The sequence below is a fragment of the Strigops habroptila genome, chromosome 5 (genome assembly GCF_004027225.2).
Source record: "Strigops habroptila isolate Jane chromosome 5, bStrHab1.2.pri, whole genome shotgun sequence".
NCBI classification, from domain to species: domain Eukaryota; kingdom Metazoa; phylum Chordata; class Aves; order Psittaciformes; family Psittacidae; genus Strigops; species Strigops habroptila.
In genome coordinates, this window is record NC_044281.2 from 40,118,693 (window position 1) to 40,144,889 (window position 26,197).

The window sequence follows — 26,197 nt, forward strand, 5'->3', positions numbered from 1 at the left end:
CATCCTCCTGATCAAGCACTGTGAGGCCACACCTTGAGCTCTGTGTTCAGTTTTGGACCCCTCACTGCAAGAGAGATACTGAGTTGCTGGAGCAGGTCCAGATAAGGACAACAAGGCTGGTGAAGGACCTGGAACACAAGTCTTATGACAAATGGCTGAGGGAACTGGGGTGGTTTGGTCTGGAGAAGAGAAAGCTCAAGAGAGGACCTTATCACTCTCCACAACTACCTGGAAGGAGGTTGTAGTGAGGAGGTGGCTGGTCTCTTCTCCCAAGTAACAAGCGATAGGACAAGAGGTAATGGCGTCAAGCTACACCAGGGGAGGTTTAGGATATTAGGAAAGATTTCTTCACCAAAAAGGTAGTCGGGCATTGGAATAGGCTGCCCAGGGCAATTGCGGAATCACTGTCCCTGGAAGCGTTCAAAAATCTTGTAGATGAGGCCTTGGTGACATGGTTTAGTGGTGGACTTGGCAGTCTTGGGGTAACGGTTGGACTTGATGATCTTATAGGTCTTTTACAACCTAGTTGATTCTATGATTCTGAACACGCCACAGATTATCAGATGCATCCCATTAAAATTCTCTTGAATGGAAAAGAAATATTTTCAAAATGAGAATTACTCACTGTCTTAAGCCAGTGGGGTTTTCTATGCCGTATTTCTCCCAGTTTATTAAATCTAAAAGGTTTTATTACCTTGTATTCTGTGGAATCAAGTTAGCTTCGGAAGATTGATTTACATTCAGTGAGCATTTTTTGTGACAATGATGCATAAGTTGTAAAGTACATTTTCCTTATATAAATTGAATGTGGGAATGGAAGTTTCAGAAAAAAATAGCAAATAACTGAGCATAAGCAAATATAAGATGCCAGCTTGAAAGCACATTTTTGTTTGTTTTGAAATATTCTGTATTCATTACTTTTTCAGTATTAAGTACTTACTGTATTTTTATTGTGGAACAGGTATGTTTTCTGCATTTGCCTCCATAGAAGAACTGTGGAAAAACTCTCACTCTGAAAGAGCTGTATTGTGCTTGGATATTATTTATGCCACTTTTGTGTGTTTGGCATCTGCTCTTTTCTGTGCCAGTATCAAGAGGGATTGCTAAAGAAGCCTGCTAGCACAGGTAGCACCTCAGTGAATATGTGGGACACAGCAAATGCACCAGCCAGATTTATAGCCGTGAAAAGAGGTAACTGACTCCAGTACCTCTTGGTATGGGCTGCTTGCCAAGTCTGAGGATTTGGAAGGTGAAGGAGATTGACCTGTTATAGGATCTCTCCTGCAGAGAGTAAGTTATCAGATTGAACTGGTGATGCATCAATGAAAGCATAACCAAATGCTATTAAGATAGCAAGTACATTAGTTGTCCTTTGCAAGCGCTTTTCCCATGTGGCAGAAACAAGAAGCTTGCCCCTTCATGAAAATTAGACAGTATTCTGCATTTACTGTGGGCAGTTACTGCGGGGACCTATGAAGATGTAAAACTGCTTGAGGTTTATTACATGGGAGGTACTGCACCAGAAGTTGTTTCTGAAAAGGCATATAAAGATGCAGGTTCCATTCAGACTTTTTAATTATTTTGTTTTAAGGGAGAGTCCTACAGGTTTCTTTATGAAAACTGTGAAATGCCACTTTCTAACAGGGTGGTTAGTCGCATAGCTAAAGCAAGAGACTTTTTTTAAGTCTTAAAGAGTCTTTAACTTAAAGAGGGTTAGTGGCACCTGCACAGTGTAATTGTCGTGTCTGTAATGTTGTATGGATTTCGGACAATATAATTTTATACAAAGTAGTGCAGTATCAGAAGGCATCTAGGTACAGCACAGAAAAGCTGATTTAATATGCTGTGTTTGATTTTACACTGCACTTCCCGTTAACAGTGTAGACATCACTACAAATACTACTGTCACTAGGGGAATAGTGCAAAACAATGTCTGGACAACCAGTATTAGCAATCTGCAGCAATGAGGCATCAGTGTTAAACTTCACATGCTTCTAGCATCCATCTCCCTTACTATATTTGTTTAACAACCTGTATTTATAGAACAAGATAATTTTATTTTGTTTTCATATGAACTGAATGAAACACTGAAGGAAGCATTCGTAGACTACTGACACTGTGTTACAAGCCCATCCACTGCTCCATAAGCATTGGTTTACACCACTATCAGTCATGCCAGATGCTAATGTGTCTTGCTCATGGGGAAGATGTGGTAGCCTCTGTACTGTCTGTGCCTATGCTTCTCTGTTCTTGCAATGAATAATTTAATCTAATTGTATAATTTCAATCATCTTTACTGTGTTTTTTGCCTAGTAGCTCTTCACTTCTCTGATGGATGGGTAGTACTGTTCATTCTTTCTCTTTGCAATCCTTGTTGCAGGCCACAGAAACTTGCACTATTAGCCTCAGAAAATAAGGTTGAACAACAAAAAGAGAGGCATGTTTTTGTTGCTCTTGCCACAATGCTTAAACTCATAAGGCTCAAACTTAGCTGTTTCACCTCAATACAAAACTGTTCAACTTGAGAAACAGAGAAGAAATGCCAGTGCTTAGGCATATTCTGAAATAAGTAACTGCATGAAGTAACTAGCATTAGTGAATGTATCTGCTGCGATCTTAAACTGTAATAAACCTGAAGTTACAGTTCACAATGGTACTTGCTGCTGTGCTGGATTTGAATTTACGGAATGAAAGTATCTTTATAAAGATGTTAACATTTGTTGAATTGATTTAAGATACAGTAATGTATTAGTTACAATAATGTATTAAATACAACAGTGTGGCATTTTGTGACTGAAACAGTATCTAGGACCAGTGAAAAGGGATCTGACTCAAGCTGTGAAGATCTGCAAACAAAATATTTCACTCTGCAGTTGCTTTGATTTTTATAGAAAATTTCAGTAGGGAGAACAGATATGTTTTGTTGAAATTGTGTGTCTGTTAAATATAGTTGGTTATGCTATTCCCACTGGGCACCTCTCTGTATGTTAAAGTTGACGTGCCAGTGCTTAGTGGCATGTCAGTGTGATATGGGTGAAGGATGATATGGAGATCTGAGCTTGAGGCTGGCTGAGCTCACCATGAAGCTGTAGTAGCATGATTGTGCCAACTAGGAGGCTGACTAATCATCTAAGCTAATCATTATAGTATTATATTTGATTAGTAAAATCAGTAATTTCTTTCCAAATTTATAGTTCCGGCAAATTTTGATATTTCTAGATTTTTTTTCCCCACTCAGAATTGAAAGCCTTAAAATACGTATAAGAAATCAAGTTATCTGATGTCCTTTGTGCATCTCTGATATCTTATGCCGTCTCAAGCCTGTTTTGTCTTATAATACATGTAAAAATAAACTCTTCAAATGAATAATGCTTCCTTTTTCACAAAACCATTAAAAAAAAAAAATCGATGACCTGTTTACCTATGATTCTGTACTGGACCGTTCTAACACATAACGGTAAGGTTGCTGATCAGTTGTAATCTGTGCAATTGTAAAACAAAGATAATTTGTTCATAATGTTATCTTTCTCTGTAGACCTCAACTGCTACTGTTAATATAGTGGTGACGGATGTAAATGACAACGGACCAGTTTTTGATATGTTTCTACCTAAAAACCTGTCTGTACAGGAAGAGGAAGCCAATGCTTTTGTTGGTCAAGTAAGGGTAAGTTATTAACTTTGAAGAGTTAAATTGTTTATTACCCAAACTGCCCAGGCAATTAGGAATGAGCACAAAGTAATTGTGCTTTAGACCAACTCACATCAAAATGTCTTAGGTTTAAATTCAAACTGTCTATTGTCAGTTTGCTTAATATGCTTCTATGCTTCTTCTCCATGCTTAATAGCTGAAAAGCCTTTTTCGTTTACAAATAGCATATTAAAATACTGGTTTTGAAGACACACCATTGTAAGAGCTTTCTTATAACAGATTTACAGTGTTACATAGTTGTTGCCATGTTTTTATACTCTTACTAATTTCTTTTAAAATATTTTTCTAACATACTGAAAGAGTGATATATATGTATATGGAGTTTTCACACATATAGAAAATTTTAGGGCCATTATGGGGAAAACAGTTAAACTGTTGACTGAAATAATTGATCACCTGTCATGGAAATAGATGGCGCTTGAAGCATGCATCACTTTGTTTGGAAATGTCAGTGAAAGAAGAAAGTATGAATTGTTTGTCCGTTTGGGTTTTTTTATTATTAGTTGAATATAGTGTTTCATATTTCCTTCAATGATTGAGTAACTTTGTGGGTTACCACGAAGGTTGGATGTTGTAAGAGCTGTAGGTGAAAGATGAATTTGAAAGCACTTTTTTTCAGGAAGTTAGGCACAAAAATCTGTCTTTCTTTCCAGTAGCAACCATATCAATAAAAAATGGGAGCTCCTTACCTGCTGTATTAGCAGTACCATCAGAAAGAATAGGACATTTTGGGCATCACAAGAACCAGATTGGATAGCATATAACCATAATAACCATGTCTCTTTCCAAATTTATATTATTCAGTAAGACATCCATCAGTATTTCTTGTCTATCATCTTTCTTGTTAATGTCATTTTAACATTGTTAATGTTGATTTTGTGTGAACTTCAATTGTTTTCTGGTATTTATAAGTTAAAAAAATGCTTTTTTGGGATAAGTTTTGAGTTTCCTTCCAATTTTGTTCATTCAAGTTTAATTTCATTCAAGTTATAGTTTAGGTTTTGTAGCCTTCTTCAATACAGTTCCATTTGCACTTATGCTGAAGTGGTTCTACATGCGTCTGTGCTGTGCTTGCTGGTACCATTAAATGTGGGTGCTGCTCTGAAGCAGTCCAACCTCAGGTATAATTTTTAAGGGAAATAACTTTTGTCAGCATTGATGAAGACTACAATTTTTCTAAAGCCTTTTATTTTTTTTATGACTGATTGAAATTTCAGTCACGTCAAAGGCTGTTTTAAAGCCTTGGACTTACGGAAATTAGGATCCCTGCAATTAAATCAGTTTTCATAAATTGGTAAGTTATTGCTTTGGGTTTTGTCATTGTGTTAATCTTATGTGGTCATCTTTCATTTTGCATCCTAAAATGTATGGACGTGATATTCCAGATCACTAACAAGTATCTTTAAAATTAATTTTGAGTTTTGCTGGGTGCCCTCAAGGTGCAATAATCTACTCAAACACTAGATTGGATCTGGTTTTAGTTTAGATGGAACTATAAAATAAAACAAGTTATTGCAATAGAACCTCTTAGTCTTATAAATTAGTATAATTTCTAAGTTGTGTTGAAGTGAAAATATTTAATGAAACCTTGTAATAGCTTATTCCTAGTTGTGGAATGACAGAAACTGGTTATGTCGTTCATTGTCACGTTTATCACCAGTTCTAATTCCCAGCTGTTGTGGTTTAATCCCAGATGGCAACTAAATACCATACAGCCTCTAGCTCACCCACCCCACACCACCGGTGGGATGGGGAGGAGAATCAGAAAGAAAGGTGAAACCCATGGTTTGAGATAGGAACCATTTAATAATTAAAATAAGTAAAGTACAATAGAATATTAATACTACTACTACTAATAATAATGAAAAGGAAAATAACAAGGAGAGAAAGACATAAAACTAAGAAAGCAACAAGCAACAGTGATGCACAACACAACTGCTCACCATCTACTGATATTCAGCCTGACCTGAGCAGCCATTGGTCCCTCCTGAGTAATTCCCTCCAGTTTATATACTGGGCATGACATACTGTGGTATGGAATACCCCTTTGACTAGATTGGGTCAGATGTCCTGTCTCTGCTTCCTCCCGGCTTCCTGTGCCCCTCCTGAGAGACTGAGAAGTCCTTGACTTAGGGTAAACATTACTTCGCAACAACTAAAACATCAGTGTGCTATCACCATATTTATTCTTAGATTAAAGCCAAAGCATAGCACTGTAGCAGCTACTAGGAAGAAAATTAACTCTCTCCCAGCCGAAACCAGGCCACCAGTATCTGTGTGGAAAAGGTTTTCACTTTAAAGCACAAATACTGAATGTAATTTCTACTGTTTCATATTCACAAATGCTAATAGATAGTATAGAAAAGAGTGATTTGGGCATTTGGAAATTTTTTCTTGCTTCAGAGAGATTATTGAAATAATGATCGTATGTGTTTAGGTGTAGCTATGTTGTTTGAGGATATTCTTTAAAATCCGAAATAGCTTTTGTTGTGATGTTGTGCTTCACAGTACATTAGAACTGCAGTAGATATGGCAGAGGTTTCTATGGGAATACATTTGGTATTAGAAGCTGTAACATGGGTAAAATATAAAGGCCTATTTTAGATGAAAATAGCCTGGTAAAAGAAGGTAGTCATTATTGTGTCGTGTGTTTTCACCACCAAGAATTGAGCTGCTGACTGGCATGTCTGCTTTTCAGAATGTCTTTTACTGTATTCATTTGAAACAGAAACCTGAAATCCACCAGAGTAAGCGGTGAGATAGATGATTTAAAAACAAACAAACAAAGAAAAACCAACCAAAAAAAACCCCTAACCCCAAACCAAAAAACCAACGCAAAACCCCGAAACAGATTTAGTGGTGTCCCTTTCCCTTTTGAATGTTGCCTTCCCATTTTTTATGGGGAAAAATATAGCAATATACTACCTTAAAACCCAAAGAGATAAGGACCCTGCTGTTCACTGAGGCAGAGGACTTAGTGATGAAAGGTATAGAAAAGGTGCTCAACTACTTTGATGCCTCAGGGGTTTTTTTTATTGGTAAGGTTTTGTATCAGGATCATCAGCTGCCTGAGCCCAGTGTCAGTCTGGGGGAAGGAAGCACTACCAAGTGAAGTTATGGGCTGCTTAAGGAAATAAGACATGAGCATAATACGACATAATGACCTGGATGCTGAATGATTGACCAAACAGCCTCCAGAGTTTTCTCTCAACTGAATTAGTTTTGTTTCTAATCAGCTTATTATTTGAATGTATTTTATAGAGAAATTCATTATTTTCTTTGTGTAAGATCCACAAAAATCAATTCTTCTATGCTTTGATTATTATTAGCAGCTACTTCCCAGACCCAATTGCCAGTCGACTTGATAGTAATGCTGGTAGGTCTGGTAATACATTCATTCTGTGATGTCAATAAGTAGAAAGGTTCAGCTGTAACAAATTTATCAGGACCTAAATAAAGGTTAGAAATAGTCTGGATAATGTGAAAAGCTATTGAAATGTTTTTCCCATTCTTGACATTCTATATGGGCTTCTCTTTGTTTCTTCTGAGACCACAAAACTTCGTGTATCTTGTCTGCTCATCTGTTCTAAACAAGTGATGAATTACATTCACCACCCTCCTTTTGTTCTCTCTCCCCTAATACAGATAAGGTTATAAGCAATTTGGGTTATAAAAACAATTAGGTCAAATGCTCCCATGAATAACTCCTGCTGCAGACAAGAGATTTCTGTGCTCTACTTTGTTTCCTTTGTTTTGAGTGGGAACTTAAAAAGGCATTCCTATAAGGGCTTACTTAATGTTTGGGAATTTGTTTCCCAAGGAGATGTAGAACAAGGGCAATGAAAGATTTTCTGTCAAAAAGGGGATAGCTTGTTACAGGCAGGGAGGCAATAGTCACAGTGTGAAGTGCTCTCACTTTGGCCACTCTGGTAGCTCTTTGTCTGCCAGCTGGAGTTCCTGAAGGCACTACATACAGGCATAGGAGTGCTGCCTGTGGGGATTTAAGGAGCATATGAATATTAAAAAACCAAAAACTGGAAAGGATAAGGCTCGAAGTGTGGTGGATGTATTTCAAATCCCGTTTATTTTACACAGTGTTGTCCAAATTGGGGCGGTTGGAGGTGTATTAGATTCCCTGCTGTTCTTTCATGTCTGATCATAGGGACCCCCAGCAAGACAGGAGGAAAATTGCTGCATGAAGTTCTCTATAAAATACCAACAGGAAACAAAAAGCTTCAAATGGGAAAATTTAAAATTAAATGCGGGCACCTTATTGTCTGCCGCAGTCTAAAACAGCTGAGGTCCTGCTGAAGATAGGATATCTGAATTATTTGTATTGTATAGTGTAGTATTTATGAACACCAGGTGCATAGGAAGTAAAAAGATGGAATGAAATTTAGGTGAGGATCAATATATCAACTGCAAAATCTGCGAACAGGTTTGTATTCTTGTTCAGCAAAGAACAGTCCCGAGTAGTTTGTTACAGACATCAAAAATGCAGTCTGTGGTTAAATAAAAGCTGTTGACCTGATGGAGCCCAAGAGAGAAAAACAAATCACTTAACTGAAGTTTTTGATCACCTGTTTTTTATACTTATCCAGATTCTTTCACACACATCCATTGTTTGTTTATCGTAGGCATATTTTTGTGTCACTGATCAGCACTGTTTGAAATCTCCAATGTGAACACGTTGGTATCAAGGGGAGATATCAACATGAAAGAAAATGAGAAGGCAGATATGGGTAAAGAATTGCATGGCAGTGGACAAACCAACCCCTGATCAGATATTCAAGTATCACTGAACCTTAGATCTTCCCTAAAATGGAGACAGTGTAAATAAGCTCCAGTAATGAAAGTGGTTTGCAAACAGGGTGTGCAATACTTCCGTTAACTGCTTTAGTTTTCAAATGGGAAAAGAAATGCTTAAAGAAAGTAAGTTGCTAGTTAGGATGGAGTTATTCTGGCTATTGGAAAAGTGAGCTTTGGAGGACTTTCTTAGATTGTACTGTACAATGGAAATATTTTGCTTTTCTATTTACATGATAAATATGAATTCATACATGTGGTATATATCAAATAACATCTGTCCCCTGCAGAAAAAAGCAAGGCAAAACTGTAAGACAAAAAAGTGAGGCAGAGACAGCCTATATGGCATCAGTCTACTGACTAGACATTTTCATTTAATGGCAGAGAAGTATTTAAAATATGTTGTGTAAAGAAGCAAACAGTCCATTTCGAATACTAATGAAACGTAATTATGATGCCAATTTCCTAACAGAGCTTTCTGTCTGTGAATATCAGTGAATTCTTACAAGCTTCTATTTTTATTTAAATTCTTAAGGTGGTAAACCCTGCAAGTCTCATGATTTAAAGCCCAGTTTAAATTTCACAGATGTTGGTAAACCTTGCTATGTTGGACTAAATGACCTCTGGAGAGCCTTTAAAACTACAAGGTTCTGTGTTTCTGTATACTGGAAAACTGCTTGAAATGCTGATGAGGTATTACATTACAAGATTTTCTTTTAAAAGTCTAGAGAAGAATCTTACTTTACCTAAATCACCATTGTCATGCTTTCTGTGCGAATCTCAGAGTGGGATGTGATTTCTCATAACCTACACTGTAGATTACACCTTACCTGTGTTAAAAGTACCATCTAATATAGGTAAAAACAACGCAAATGGCTCAGATTTTAAAGTCATAGTCCATAAAAAATTAATCAGAATCTAAAATCACAGAATAGAAACATGGCAGATGGACCACAACCACAGAAAATTCAGACTTTTGTATTTGGTTGCAATATATGCATCTGTATCACTATTATATCTGTTACCACTTAGTGATATGACTGCCACTGTGTCTGTGTGTGTAGGGGTGAGGTGCAACTTCCAGTGCGAAATAGCTCTCAAACTGTTATTCCTGAGCTTTGGTTTATGCTTGTTTCTGTAAATTCCATGTAGTTTCTTGTAAGTGATTGGGTCATCACAAGGCCGTTTTGATAGGGCCTTGTGGTATCATTTCCTTGCAAGCTTATTAAGCTGTCTACACATTAAGTTAGAGAGACCTTTAGTAAGGCTTTCAGCATCACCTCTCTTAAGGTCCTCATAGAGATGCTGGTGACATAAAGACTTTCATAGTTTCACATCCAACGAGAAGTATTTCCAGTAGAGTATGGATATGCTTAAGTCCTGCTTCAAGTGCTTTTATTCTTGCTTCCTGCCCAGCCCATATCAGTTTTTTCAACCCCTAATACCTGATCATGGTGAAAGAATGGTAGCTTCTCTGAAACACTATTTTGCATGTGCATGATAGGGCACCTCATGCCAGCTTGTCTGAATGCTGCTTTTTAAAATTGTTTGCAGAAGAGGTGCTGGAATTTGCTTTTGGTTTAAGCTAAATGTATGCATCTTGCTTTCCTTAAAATGAAAATTCTTGGAGAATATCTTCTTTTTGACTTGGAAGGGTGAAAAAAGCAGAAAATGGTAATTTCTATGAATTTCACTATATATTTTAACTGAATTTTATCTTTCTTTCCCCTTAATAGTCATTCAGTTTTTATAATTAGCAGTCACAATAATTATCAAAGGCTGCATCTCTGCTTAGATGTTGAGAAGAATCGAAAGGACAGTTGTTGCTGAACTCTGTCATCATTCCATGTGCTTCTTATTGGATTTTTACCTTTTGTTAGCAAGCAATTTCCTTCAACCTCTTAAAAAAATAGGTGCTTGAAGTCCAGACCTGTGGCATGAGAAGAAATAGATGTGTTTGTAGATTTGTCCTTTTTTTTTTTTTTCCCATCTTAGACCAGTAGCGCTAGGCAGGATTAGCTTTTTTCTGCTGACACCCTAAGGGGTTGTATAATTCATGGAGGGTATTTTGCAGCATGTGTCTACAGCCATGCTCCCTTTGCTTTTCAGTGGTTTCTTGAACTTAGGTGAGTTTTAGAGACAGATCAAATAGGTTCAAAAAGCTCCTTTCCATCCATAACAATTGGTAAATGGGGTGACTTCTAATTAGTTTTGAAAGCTGTGTTTTTGTCTTTCTTGTTTCTGATATATTTGTGTATTATTTTACATTTTTGTCTTTAGAGTAGTAGCATTCATGCTTTAATGCAGTGGAAATTTTGATACTTCTTATCAGAGAAGCATTTCAACCATTTTCACATTCATGGCAGTTGATACTTGAGACACCATAGATTTTTGTTATGAAAGGAATTCTTATTTTTGTCTGCCTGACAGCCTGCATCTTAGTGTGGTTTTAAGCCCTTTCATGTATTTCAGCCTGATGCCTATTAAATCTTCTGAATCAGTGATTTTATGTCTCTAATACATGCCCACTTATTATTTTGATGGCTGATTCTGTTTGTTTAGATTTGGCTGTTCAGATTTCTGTCACCGGGATAAGAAATTATGGCTTTCCTGAGCTTACAAATTAGAATGGTTTATACTGGGCCGCCAAACTTTTGACTATAGTCTGTCATTATACATGTTCTTCTGTGACTTGAACGATTGTCTAGATTAGTGATTCCTTTTTTGAAGACTGCATAGTATAAGGAGAAGTTGAGGATTTTTCTTGTGCTACGTCAGATGTCTTTTTTCTAATATTCATATCTTGTGGCCTTTATATCTGTAATTGATATAAGAAAACTAATTTCCTCTAAGTATTCTTCTCTGAACAAGGGAAGACAACAGAACATAACTGAGAGCGCTTTAGGAGTCTGACCAGTGAGATAAGTAATTTAAAATCCAAACGTTCGCTGTTATGTTCCAGCTTGAATTATAATCTTCTCTAATTAGGTGGTTTTATGAGGAGAGACAGTAGTCTAGAGAGATGACAAAAATAACTTTAAAATGGATTAACATATTAGAGAAATGTTTGGAAGCCCAGCTAAATGTGGAGATTTTAAACAATATATTTCATCCATGATGTAGACAGCTTTGGTTTTTATATTTGCTGGTGTGTATGTCTATTGGTTTAATCTCTGAATCACTTGATCACATCATTGCTAAAGAACATGCTCATCATAAAAGCAAAATTTTTAATCATTTTTCAACTAAAAACAGGCAGTGCAAGTTTCTAAATTTAGGATTTGATTGCATGCCAGACTGAAGAAAGTCTGTTTTTAAGTGTTACAATGGGATTAACTTTTGTAGGAGGTCCATTAAATCATGTTTTTGCAGCCATGAGCTTTCTGATTTTCATTTATTTTAATTTATATTTGCTTGTAGAGTTTAACTGTTCTTACTGTATATTTTTATTTAGAGTCACATTTACCTGGTTTTCAAACTAACCCTCCAGATGTACTGGAATTAGCATTGACTATGAAAGTAATTATCAAAGGTTTTCTTATCTTTTTTAATGGCTAAAATATGTCAGTATTTGAAAATTTATGATGTGTTACTTTTACCCTACCAAATTACATTAAGTATAGTTCTGAGAAAAATGATAAGCTGGTATGACCTGACAAGTCATGGTAAGATACTTTTTCTTTTGAAAAGTTCCTGGAGGGTATACTACAAAACCTGTAGTGTTTTTCAAAAGCATGTGTGGGTAAGGCTTTAGTTGTTCACTTCAAGAAGTAGGAGTTGACTTGGAATTTCAAGATAGCCAAAATGTAAGGGTGATGCCTGTGCTTCATTTTTGCCTCTCCAATTTTTTTAGACCAGCTGCACCCAATTGGATTGGCCCAGCGAGTGATAGATCACTGAATTTGCCCCCTGATATTACAATATCCAATTTTATTTTATATTCTTTATATCTTCTTTCTTCATCAAGTAATTTTGTGCAGGCTAATCATTCAGAACACTGAAGATTTATCACACATTGTAACTATTGTAACTAAGCCTCCGACTCTTCTTGCAGTGTAACATTGAGTTTTGTGGCATGTCAGAATTTATATAGCAGAATCAAGTAAAAAGCCTTTGTATACTTCTGTTTGTGCACGAACACAGAATCAAAGCAGCATATAATTTTGTATCTGAAACTTGTACAAGACCTGCAAGTCTCTAAAATATTTGTTTCTTTATATGATTAATATAATTTAAATCTCAGTTTTATAGGATGGCCTGCAGAAATTAACTCTTGTAGGTTTGGGGGCTGCAAGGGAGTATTGCAACTATCTGTAATGAGCATACAGCGATGCCATGTGTGTTTAGGAGCATGATTTATTAATTTAACTGCATGAAGCAAGAGAAAGCATGTGTGAAACTGTTGACAACGCTAGAAGGACAAAAGCATTTCCTTATTTCTTTACAACTTTTAACATTATTTTGAGCCCAGGTGACAGAAATCTTTCAAAACTGTTGGTACCTTCTGATCTTTTAATTTGCTTACAGCACGTAAGGAATGAAATAGGGAAATGAAAGATGTGTAAAAGCATGCAAAAAGAAATGAAATAAAGGAAAAGCCTTTCTGAAATTTAGGGAAGAAGGAAAATTACAGATTTTTATAGATGACTGATTTTCCCTCTGCCCTTTTTTCAGCTGGGATATAGTTAATTTTCTTCCTAGTAGTTGATAGAGTGCTGTGTTTTGGCTTTAATCTAAGAATAATGTTGATAGCACACGGATGCTTTAGTTATTGCTAAATAGTGCTTACTGTAAGTCAAGGATTTTTCAATCTCTTCATGCTCTACCAGTGAGGATGGGGACAAGAAGCTGGGAGGGAGCATAGCCAGCATGCCTGACCCAAACTAGCCAAAGGGATATTCCATACCACAGCACGTCATGCTCAGTATGGAAACTGGGGGGAAAAGAGGAGGAAGAGCTGGCCAGGAGGGACTGATAGCTGCTTGGGTCAGGCTGGGTATCAGTCAGCGGGTGGTGAGCAAGTAGTGTGTTGTGCATCACTTGGGGTTTGGGGATTTATTCCTCTCTCTTTTTCCTTTCATCATTACTATTATTATTTCTGTGTTATTATTAATCCTACTGGGGGGGAGTCAGCAAGCAGCTGCATGGTACTTACCTGCCAGCTAGGATTAAACCATGACACCCTGCTTAAAATATTTTTAAGTAACTACCAAGAGGTCAGAAACATTTCAGGTAACTGTGGCCACTTACCACATCCTGCATCTGTGAGATGTTATTGTTGTCCTATGAGCATGAATAGTAATTTCCCTGAAAAGCAAGTGCAAAAGCCCATTTAGCACTCCCACCCACACTCGATTTGTGATTTGGCATAATTGAGAAGCTTGGGAATCTTTTAAACCCCATGATAATAAACCCATTAAACCCATAATAATAATAAAAATCCCCATGTTATCATCCATGAAAGCAATGACCTCACTCTCATTGACAGCATCCTTTGTATCCTCCAGCACAATTTGCATCCCTCCCTCAAGCTGCAGAGTTTGCTGGAATACTGGAGAATGCTGGTCTCCTGAAATGGTGGAATGCTGGAATGCTGGTCTTCTGTCAGAGATCAGGAGCTTTTGTTCGGGTGGGTAGGCATTATGGGGAACTTCTGCCCCTGAAGAAGACCCAAAATAAAATTTAATCTGGAGGAAGTTAGGTTGATGGCTGTGTGGTCCCTAAGAAGTGTTTCAGCTTGCAGCTTTAATGAGGGGATACCTGTTATGTTTGCCTCTGCTTTATGTACAAGTGTGAATAACAACACACTGCCTTATTTTGCTGTTTTCTGGCTCCAGCAGTCTGAGCATAAATCCTCAATTAACCTGCCTAAATCCTGTTACCTATTGTGAGCAAGAGTTGTGGATATTAGCAGGAGGTTTCTTTTGAAAAGAATGATAATGATATAATTAATGTTGTTGACATTTAAGCTCTTGTCATTATATTTCATAGTTAATGATTCTTCAAGAGATATTTTTGTAATTCAGATCTCCCAGAATTGTGCTTTCAAGCTGTTTGAGATGGAGGAAGATAATTTGTTACTATGAAACACTGTTGGTTTGTATTCATGAGGGTTTCTTAGTAATGTTGAAACACAGTTGGTAATGCAAACTTAAACTTAGCATAACAGATAAAGGCTCTCACCTTGCAGATTATTGTATCTCCAATATATATATGTGGGATATATTTTGGGGGGAAATAAAGTTATGATTCATTGATATTCCTAGGTTTCCAGGGTTTTTTATCAGGCAGTACTTTATGTTAGCCCCGAGAGAGATGGAAATGAGACTAGTCATGTAGATCTGAGGAGTTACTAGAATAGTAGCAGTAGTTACTAGACACTCTTCAGAGGAACATGCTTTTCCTAATTCCAAGTAAACATAATGAGATGGGAGAGGTAGAAATATGCATCTCATCTTTCTGCATCTCTTGCAGCATTGGCAAGAGGAGCCAAGTCGGCAAGGGATAACTGTTTCTTTTCTTTCTTATGTGCAATTTATACCCCTGCAGATGCTCTCAGGTTAAAGAAAATAATTTATCTTCAACCTGTATAAAGCAGGCTCCTCTATCCTGACACAATCCCTTTTGGTTAGGCCACATTGACTTAAGTGAATTTATGAGCTCTTCAATTGTGTAACACTAGTGTAGTAAATTTGCCTATCATGCTGCTTGAACCGGTTTCACTAGGAATGGAAGAAAAACCTCCGAGCATGTTGGGGAGAAAAAAACCTCCGAGAGGGATGGTTCTGGATTTTTCTTTTACTGGGAATAGCAAAATCAGCTTAGTTTCCTATCCTAACTTCGCAAGTGTGTTGCGTGTGACTGCAAGTGACCAAACACTAGAATGTGTTGGCAGATCTTGGGGATAATACAGTGGGTGGGAACTCAAGTGTTGCAGTAGTGCTTGTGTGATGGTTGAGAATTGCTCTCTTGCTTGTTACCTCTACAAGCTCTCTTGTTGCTCTCTTCTGCCTCTACAAGCACTTGAACTGATAATTTTCTTCCCTTTGACAATTATAGGGATGAGGGGAAAGAGGACTTGGGTTAGGGCTGGATGCAAAAAGAAAAAAAAAAATCTAGCAGGAAAACAAGGCAGAAGTTAGTAGGTTCTTTTTTCAATTGCCTGGTGTTGACATCCAGTTGTGGTGGGGGAAGAGCAAGCCTGAGACTTGCTGTGGTCCAAGATTTCTATGGTTTTGCTGTCTGGCTGAGGGCATATGGCTCAGAGATTAGTAGAGGAGCATATAATGAATGTCATCTGGATTATTCTCATAGTTTCCAATGGTAGCAGTGTTTCAGATTACTCTTAGAGATTTCTGTGGGGTTTTTATTTGTTTTTTTAACTCTGGCTATTTGCTTTCAATTCAATTGGTGTAATATGGTTTCAGCTTAAATTAGAGGCCAAGTATGAGGACTGACCTCTCACGTGTTGGAGAATAAGTCTTATGAAGGTGAATAGTGCTGTTAGTGTTTTATCCAGAAGCTCTGCAACTTACTCTGTGTTTCCTACACTTTTTCTTTCAGTGGGGCTAAGTGTCTGTTGCTGTTTAGTTTAAACTTTTCCTGACTAGCTTTCTGATGGTTTTTGAGAATGTCATCTAGGCAGTCTTTCTGCCCCAAATCAGTTATTTCTATGGAGGAAATAGAATTGCTTGTAAACTAAGCAAATCAAACATATGTTGAAAAATCGTAGAATCATAGAAAGATTTGGATTGGAAGGGACCTTAAAGATAATCTAGTTCCAACCCCCCTAGGCCTTCCACTTTCACCCCACCTTCCACTAGACCAGGTTGCTCAAAGCCCCATCCAGTCTGGCCTTGAACACTTCCATGGATGGAGCAGCCAGAGCTTCTCTGGGCAACCTGTGCCAGTTCCTCACTATGCTCACAGGGAAGAACTGCTTCCTAATTGGGAAAAATTGGGGCTGTTCAGCCTGGAGAAGAGAAGGCTGTTTGGTGGCCTCATAGCAGCCTTCCAATATCTGAAGGGGGCCTACAAGGATGCCGGAGAGGGACTTTTCATCAGGGACTGTAGCAATAGGACAAGGGGGAATGGGTTTAAACTTAAACAGGGGAAGTTCAGGTTAGATATAAGGAAGAAGTTCTTTACTGTGAGGGTGGTGAGGCACTGGAATGGGTTGCCCAAAGAGGTGGTGAATGCTCCATCCCTGGCAGTATTCAAGGCCAGGTTCCAAAGGGCCTAGGGCAGCATGGTCTAGTGTGAGGCATCCCTGCCCATGGCAGGGGATTGGAACTGGATTATCCTAAAGTCCTTTCCAACCCTAACCATTCCATGATTCTGTGATTCTATGATAATGTCTAATTTAAATCTACCCTCTTTCAGCTTAAAGCCATGTTGATTAAAGATGCTGATTAACAGGATGTGTTATCCATAGACTGGTCATTAGGAAGTTGTAGCCATTACTGCTTAGCACATTGATGTAGTGGAGGGGGAAAGCACAGTGAAATTTTTCTTATTAACAATTTTAATTAGCTTTTAATTGATTTTGAGGAAGATAAATGGTTTCATTCCAAAGTCTTACAATGAACACCTTAACTGGAATTAAACATTCATGGAAACTTCCTAACAGTTGTTCAGATAACAAAACATGAAAATCTCTTATGATCTTCTCAGGTGTCTACAGCCTCATTTATAAAATCAAATGAAAATACCTTGGTCACAGAATGCCCTTTGTTTAATTTACATAACCTTATTAATCAGGCAACAATTTAATTAAGAGGAGGAAAAATAACAGGTCAGCATTCAAACTATGTTGAGGGCCTGGTAGCTCTAGGAAAAACATATGAATTTTGCCCATCCCTGTAAAGGCAGTTATGTAATAGCGAGAATTATTTGGCTGATACTGAAATTTGAGACTTAGTTAAGTATCTGAGAACAAAGGTACCAGCTGAACAAAATCTGAATAGTTTTCCATTGCAATCATCTGCCTCTTCTGATTGTAAGAGAATAAGGATGAGATGTAGTTACATTTGGTTTTAAAGAACATGATAAACTATTGAAAGTTTAGTTCTTCAGAGAGCAATGATTAAAATATCACTGACAAACGTTAAGTGAAAAGAAAATTTCTAACTAATGTGTGCATTCTAGCTATCTGCTGACTGCATCCATCTTTCACCTAAGTATGTACTACATAATGATCTGGGCAGCAGTGAAACACCTAAATCATAGAACCATAGAATAGTTAGGGTTGGAAAGGACCTTACGATCATCTAGTTCCAACCCCCTGCCATGGGCAGGGACACCTCACACTAGACCATGTCGCCCAAAGCTCTGTCCAGCCTGGCCTTGAACACTGCCAGGGGTGGAGCAATTACCACTTCTTTGAGCAACCTGTTCCAGCGCCTCACCACCCTCACAGTAAATAACTTCTTCCTTATACCTAACCTGAACTTCCCCTGTTAAAGTTTAAACCCATTCCCCCTTCTATCGCTACAGTCCCTGATGAAGAGAAGTCAGTGTAAAATAAAACTTCTTCTCCTATACTACCTAATACTGAAGATACTTCAGCATTAGAAGTATCTGAGGGCTTGACTTCACAAGCATCTAGTTTGTCTTCTGCTTAAGTGCACAGTTGTCCAAGGCTGAGCAACTAAATGTGTATTTTCTTCTGATGTCTGGTTGTGATCCAGTAAACCTACCTTCTGTCACTGCAAATTAAGAAATTTGTTTACCTTCAGTAAAATATCAAAGAGAGGCAAGCTGCTGTAAACAAAAAATGCTGAATAGCCACACAAGCATTACTATTCTGTAGAATATTATCCTCGCTTACTTTGTTGCTTCCATGTAGGTATGTCCCTTGTAGGTATTTAAAATGTGTAGTTAAGCATGGTTATTTTTTCTGTTTCTTTAGGCTACAGATCCAGATGCCGGTGTTAATGGTCAAGTTCATTACAGTTTGGCAAACTTCAACAATCTTTTCCGAATCACCTCAAATGGTAGCATTTATACGGCAGTTAAACTGAACAGAGAAGTAAGGGACTATTATGAACTTATTGTTGAAGCAACAGATGGAGCTGTGGACCCCCGCCGTTCAACACTAACTTTAGCAATCAAGGTGCTGGATATCGATGACAACAGCCCTGTTTTTACCAATGCTTCCTATACTGTCTGTGTGCCAGAAAATCTACCACCAGGCACTGTCTTCCTGCAAATAGAGGTAAGAAAGCATTATGGAGAGAAGATGTTTTGTAAATGTTCTGCAATACTAAGCATATTCTTATTTAAATAACTTGTCAGTGAGACTGCAGTAAGAAATTGCAAACTGAAGTGGGGAAAGTTATACCACTTAACAGACTGAAAAATGTATGACATTTAGACAGGTACCTAAAAATACTTTGAAACTGAGGTTCATTTGAAAATAAGGGCAATTATTAAAAAACAAGAAACAACAAAATCTACATTGCTATTGTAATTTCTTGGAATATTGTTTTACACATTTGAAGTGCTTTTGATTTGTTTTTGGATATTCATCACGTTAATTCTACCTGTTTACATTAGTAGCAAGAGAGAGCCTTATCTCAACTGATTTAGACACTTAAGTCAAACCTAGATGTCTAATCTCACATTAGACAGTTAGTGGAGATAAATGCTTCCAGAAGCATTCCATCCAATACCAAGATCATAATCTAAGATAGCCAGGGTAAAGTGAAGTGAACACCTGGAGGTGTTGTCTTCCCTTCACTGACTATACTCAGACAAGTGAAAGTTAATTGTTCAAGGAAAAACAAGATCTCTAAAGACAGATGAAATTCACTTCCTGCAAGCAGTCTATATCCTCCTGATGTTTTGGTCAGCATCCTTTAATGAGAAGAACCTGTCCCAAGACAATTTCAACAAGAATGGTTTTCTCTGAACCTGACTGCAGAATAAACCTAATATCAAATTGCAGCAAAAGCAATCACAATACTTCTTATCCTGATGAAAATTTATATTCTTTTTCTAAATACTGGTATAAAAGAAAAACATCCGTGCTGCCATACAGGGCGAGATAAAACATCTGCTTGGCCCAGCATCCTCTCCCTGGCAGTAGCCAATAGCAGGTGCTCAGGGAAGAGAACAAGAACAGACTGAACTTCCAGAATCCTTCCCAGAATATTGTGTTCATTTCCTTGCAATGGATATCTCTGGATTTTACAACCCTAACTGGACTTGTCTTCCATGTGTTTATGTAATAGTATTAAGTATATCCAATATTATTAGAATAACATAACAAAACTAAAGTTTTTTGCAGTAGTTTGCTATTTTATGTTCTTGAATCTAGTAGGGATTTTTTGTGAAAATGGATTTTGTTTGGTTTTAAGTACTTTTTCTTTTTTCTGTATGGCATGTTCTAGGCAAAGGATATTGATCTTGGTTCTGATGTTAACTATCGAATACGAACACAGGAAGCACTACAGTATTTTGCACTGAACAAGTATACAGGTGAATTATCGCTTTTGAAGTCCTTGGATTACGAATCGTTCTCTGACACAGAAGCAACTTTCACCTTTCTTGTGGAAGCCTTCGACAGCAAGGGCACTATGCCTCCTGGTCTTGCTACTGTCACAGTGAGAGTAAAGGTAAGAGGAATAACTTCTCAGTTGATAACATCCTCTTCTATTTGTTATTAAATACTTCAACAACCCTTACAGGTGACCTGAGGAAACACCAGAGCATGCTAGCAGTATGTCTGCTTTCCTGCTTTTTCATTTGTATGAAGCTTCTTCCTTTTAATGTTGGCAACTTGTTCAGTTAAACGTACACTTTATAACAGCTATAATTACTTTTCTATATGCCATTATGTAGTTAAATATTGGATCACAGATTTATGAAGTACAAGGATACCTGACACATATATAAATATTTAGTCCTTTAGAATCCTTGAAAGGTTGAAATAAGTACCTAATGGAATTGTTTGCAAAAATGACACCATCACATTGCAGTTAAAGCTCTCATAAATTGTAATTTTATGAACCATTCAAGTGTATCAAGTGCGGATGTGGCACACCACATCCTATATTTCAGACTCTGCTACTTGGAAATATAGAGCTGCAGTGGAACAGGCTTATCTAGTGGTCTTGCACAATGAATCATTTTTATGCAGTGAGTTACAGCATCACCTCTGGGTTTCAGTTATCTCAGCGGTAACATAGGGATAATGATATTCTGTTTGGTAATGATCCACAAATGAAAAGCATTTGTAGTTGAAACATTAGCACTTACCCATCTTAATTTGGTTGATGTACTCATGTCCAAGAGGAGAAGATATTTTAGATGCTCTAAATCATGCCTCCTTGCATTTACAAAGGTGCAGTTCTGAAGCCAGTCAGTAAAGTCCTTTTGTGCAGTTGCTTCGTTTTTGTTGACTTTGTCAGTGAAGAACTATGAGCTGTGGGAGAGAAGAATGTTTAATTACTTGTATTTTAGCTAAGAGGCAAAAATTATAGCAGGAACAAAAGCATAGCTCACAAATGTGAACTTCATATCTGGCAACTTCAGTTTAAATGTAAGTCTGTGGAACATATTTAGCATATATGAATCAGTCTTGGGTTCAGCTTACTGTGTATCTGCAGATGCTATGAATCGCCACATGATTTTGAGTAATTCTGTTTTTCAGTCTCTACTGAGCTCAGAATTATTTTAGGGACAGTAAATGTCTCCAATTATTATCTTCAATGACAACGTAAGAAGGCTTCTACAAAACCTCTCTGTCTCTGCACAATTTCTTAGCCTGAGATGCAGGTCACCTATTTCCTAATAGTCCACGCTCTTTGCTAGCAGTTTCCAAGTCAATCAAAGGAAACATAGCTTTTGTCATCATTCTCTGAGCCTTTTTACTTACATTTTTAAGGAGGAAGTTGCTCAAACCTGTTTTTTTTTCTAAAAGAACCTTTTGCACAGCACAGTTGAATTTTTGAAAGAATTAAGCATTTCGCTATGTTTGGGTGTTTTTATTGGATTTGTTTAAAGGTATTTGTTTTCAAATAGAACTGTATTCAGAGAAACACTGTAGTCTGCATCATAGGGCTGACCTAGCTGTATGATTGTGCCTTTGTATTGTATTCATTAACGACAGGGTAAAGGAAAGCAAGACAGTTCAACATGGTGGCCTTTGTGTAACAGCAGCTTGTGCACTGGCAAAGGAGGTGGTGTGGGAATAGTGAACTTAAAAAGGGGATTAACAGAATCAAAAAATAAGTGTCTTGTTTTCCTGGAAACTCTTCCACACGTGAGCAACAAAAAGGGAGCACCATAATACTTGTTTGGAAAGGCAGTATGTGAGAGGCTGGAATACAAGGCTGGAGCCAGAAGCAACAATTTCAGCAGTAAAAGGTGTTAAGCTGGGGACAGAACAGAGCCTGAAAGTAGGATCAATTTTATATTTCAAATGAGAAAGAAATTAAATCAAAGAAATTGAGTATTGTCATAGTCAGTGTGACAGGCTGACTTTTGCAGCAGATCAGTGAATGTAATTAAATATTGTATGTGTTGCTGAGAACAGTAGTATTTTGAGTGACAGTTGAAGAAATGGGAGAGGACATGTGGAAAAAACATTTTTAATATCTCATTTTGTTGGGCAGATGTCATTAATGGGTTATATGTCAGATAGTAGAAATTCAGAACAAGAAATTCAGAACAAGTTCAGAACATTGTTCTGAACAATAGAAAGAATGGTTTAATTTGAGCTTATAGATGAACTTGCCAGATACAAAATTTACAAGGGCAGTGGAGGGGAAGGTGGAGGTTGAAAGCACAGCCTTGTGCTATCTCTGAGTGAGATGATAAGGATCCACAAGAGGACCTTGAATAGTTGATTCAAGACACAGAGCATCAGGAGAAGGGTGCAGAGTCTTCGAAGCCAAGTGAGAACAAGAAGAGCAGAAGTAAAAAGTGTGTTGCAATGCAGTTTGGTTTTGTTCTTAATGGAGAAGACTCCTGTTCCCTTTGTTCTGAAGGGGAAGAGCTGACATGCCTTTGCTTGGGGGTTAAAAGTCCCGAGGAGCAGAGAGAGGGCAATGCACTAAAGTTCCCTTGAGGACAGAGGCAGTGTACGCCTTGTATGGGGCCAACATCAGCGCATCCTGCTAGGCTGACAGAGGGAACTGATTTCAGTCCAGCAGCTCAGTGAGGATGTTTACAGGGCACTGAATCAGGCCCAAGTTCTTGAATGCATAATGGCAGAAATGACATGGTATGTAGTGGTCTAGAGCCTCATGCACAGTATATCGCCTATGCCAATCCAGGCTTTTATTCCTCAGCAATCTTAGCAGTGGTCCAAGGTGCTGCATAGGGCATAGCTAAATGGATGACTCCTGATGAGCATGTTCACTGTTTCATTATCCTATTTATAATTTTTGGTTGACCAATTAAGATGTCTGCAAAGGGAATTGAAGGAGTTCTAAAGCTCATGATTTCTGCCAGACCATCTGCCAAATCACAGCCTGTGTTCAGGGACAGGGTGCTCCTGCATGGGAATGTATATGTCTCTGCCATGGCTCTGGAAGAGTTGTTCCCTCCCATTCAGCCTGGTTTTTCGCCCCTGCTCTGGGACCAGGAACTGGGTGTGTCTATTTTATCTTAGTAGTAAATGTTCTTTCACTTTATTTAGAAGATAGTATTAGAGTAGTTATTTTAATACAGTGTATGTGATCTCAAATAGAAAATAAACCAATTAAAGGTAGACTGTGGGCCCTAACATAACAGCTGTGCAGACTGCAGTCTTTTTAATAACTCAAAATTGAGCTAGAGAAACCCAGAAGCAAGCATTAAGGCAATAGTGGGTCCAAGCAGGGAATTCTTGTAACCATTAGGGATTCAGTCGCCATAATCCTTAGAGCATTATTTGTATTATTACAGACATCTCAAAGTCCTTTTGGGCTTATGCTGCTCAGTTAACATTTGTCATTTTTCACAGTCCAGCTCTTAACCAAAGGCGTGGTAGTTTTTACTGTGTAATAGGATTCTGTTAACCAACTATGGACAACATCTGATGGTGTCATGTATCATTTATGTGATCTAAAACTGAATGAGCAGCAGTGCGGTATACCCATAATCACACTGATCTGTGTGGCTAGGAGGAGAGTGGATACACACAGTGATTTTTTTTAGACTCTCACTTTCAGCCTTTGGCATGACAAGTAACAAATAGTTTGTATTAACCTTTCCTGAACTTGAACAAAAGTCAGATTACATAGCAGAATGCTCACTGTAGAAAAGAATAACTTAATCTGTTACCTGCATGTCAGTATTGAAATACGTTGGTCTCTGCTGCAGCCACATGGCCCTTTACATTGTATGGATATCTTATGAACTCTTTTGTCAAAGAAAGCCAAAGGTAAATTAATGAATTGTTGCATCCTTTCCAGTATTACTAAGGAGAAATGGTGCAAGTGGCATTTATTTCTTCTTGCCAGAAAGATGCAAACTACCTCAAGCAGACTGAGATTATTTTTTTTTCCCCAGCTTTCAGATTCCTTTTGCTGCTTTCATAACTTTTCACCTTAGCCTGAAAGTAGTAATGAGTTATCTTGTCTTGGCATGGCATGGGAGATTGCACAAGTGTTTATACAGAATAATTGATGATTGTAATCTGATCTGTAAAAGAGAAAACAAAACTTTTTTATCTGTTGGATTTGGGGTTTTTTTTGGTACATATGTTAATTTTACAGGTCAGACATAGCAAATTTTATCAATCTTGAAAGTGTAGTTTAAGGGATAAAAACATTAGTGACTCCAAGAAACAATTTGTGTGCTATTTTTCAGTGGTTTGTCACTGTCAAGGCATAATTTCTCTCACCATGAGAATGGCAGAGATTTGCAGTCTGTGTCTGAGAGGGCTGAAATGTTTGCTAAGAATGCCTGTAGTGCATATTGCAGTATATGCACTGGCAAATACAAATGTTTCCCAGTATTGGAAGAAAGAAAATCATTGCTGTTCAAATGACATGCTTATTATTATGATTTAGCATGTGGAAACAATTACTGTGGTAATAGAGCTTCTTAACAGAAACAGGACTAACCTTTTTCCAGTTTGTATGCTGGTTAAATGAGTAATGTGTTCCTAAATACACATGATAAGAATTTCTGTGTCATGGGGCCTGCCTGTAAGGTATTTGCATATTTTATGCTGTTTCCTCTTATTATTATTAATACCAGAATTATTTTTGCATTACTTTGTCTTGATTTCTTGATTTTTATAATTGCTTTTTCTCCTTGTGCTGGGGTTGGTTTTCTTTCTAGTTTTTCATGAGAGTGTGTAGTGTAATGAAGCGATAATCTCTGGCTAATGATTCAAAGCAACAAGAATAAATAAAAATGGATTTATATGTTTCTAGCAATACCATGTTACAAGTGCCAACCAAATATTTCATATAATTCCTACTGTGCCTTAATCCCAGTGGACTGTCATAAACATTACACAATGAATTTACAGATTTAGTAAAACTGGCTATAGCCATGAACATCAATAAACATACTGCTATCATCAGAGAGTACACAAACTGTCAAATGTCAAACTAGTTTTTCAAGAGAAATATGCCACTGAGAAGTCTTCATATGCGTTAGATCATGCATTATATGCATTGATAGGTACTTATTGTTGAGGTGAATTTGAAATGTGTAACAGCTAAATCTTTATCTCTGGCATGGTTGCTCTGAGTGGTCCTTCATCAGCATGATCATTCTTGCAGTCCTGCATATTCAAGTTGGAAGAAAATGGCTTTTTCTTGATTGTAATTATGGCATAGCAGTGCAGAGCTCCAACCTGCTCACGGAAGAAAGCTCACTTTGTTGCTCTGACAACCTAAAGCTTGAATCAGAACAAGGAGAAATATAACTTGTTTGCTTTTCTAGGGTGGGAGGGTTAGAAGATGCTGCATGTTTTTGATGAATCACCCTTTCAAACCAAACAATCAGAGCCAACAGCAAAGCAAAGAAAATCAAGATGTGTTGGAGAAAGTATGCAAGGACCCAGCATTTGAAACAACTGGAATAAAATTTTACAGCAGGACCCTCTCCTCTCACAGAGCACATTTACTGTATTGCTGCAGAGTGCTGGGGAGTGTAGTGTCTTTAGTCTCTATAAAATGCTTAAATTATCACTAGGAAAGAACGGGAGAAGAGTGATCCACAGGTTGTCATTAGGGAGAAGGGAGTATATTTTGATTCAAACCCTGCTCCACCAGATGTTTAAATCTATGTGTAGCTGCCAGTACTTTCTCTTCCTTCAGAAATTCAGTCAAGTCTCGTTTCTAATGAGCAGGTGAGCAGTAATACATCATTGCTTTATTATGGCAGGGTTCCATGTTTCGGTGAGACTTAATTACAGTACTAATGAAGATTTTCTGCCAGAAATTATACAGGTAATGAAGGATACATGGAAGATAACACATTAGTGAATCAGTTAAGGTTGAAAAATGTCATCAGTTTCTAATATTTCTAAAATAAAATTTATGGTTTTTCAATAAACTTACATCCATGAAGTTAATCCTTCCTTTCTAACATGTCATGAAAAACATTTCCCATTTAAAGAATAACAAAGCAGTTCAGAACAGCAGTAGCACACAACTTAGTTACACAAAGATTTAAAAAACTAGCTGTATTGCCTCCAAAATGTAACTGTTTATTTATCTATTTTCTAGTGTC

General features: G+C 37.5%; 1 protein-coding gene across 14 annotated transcripts in view; it reads left to right on the forward strand.

Moving 5' to 3' along the window:
- The window catches only part of PCDH15 (protocadherin related 15), an 805,351-nt gene that overhangs the window by 652,009 nt on the left and 127,145 nt on the right, over positions 1–26,197 (forward strand). For all 14 annotated transcript variants that reach the window (XM_030486584.1, XM_030486585.2, XM_032919940.1 and 11 more), the window contains 3 exons: positions 3,536–3,664; positions 18,426–18,731; positions 19,909–20,133. In XM_030486584.1, the coding sequence (XP_030342444.1) occupies positions 3,536–3,664; positions 18,426–18,731; positions 19,909–20,133 (660 nt within the window). The remainder of the gene's footprint in view (positions 1–3,535; positions 3,665–18,425; positions 18,732–19,908; positions 20,134–26,197) is intronic.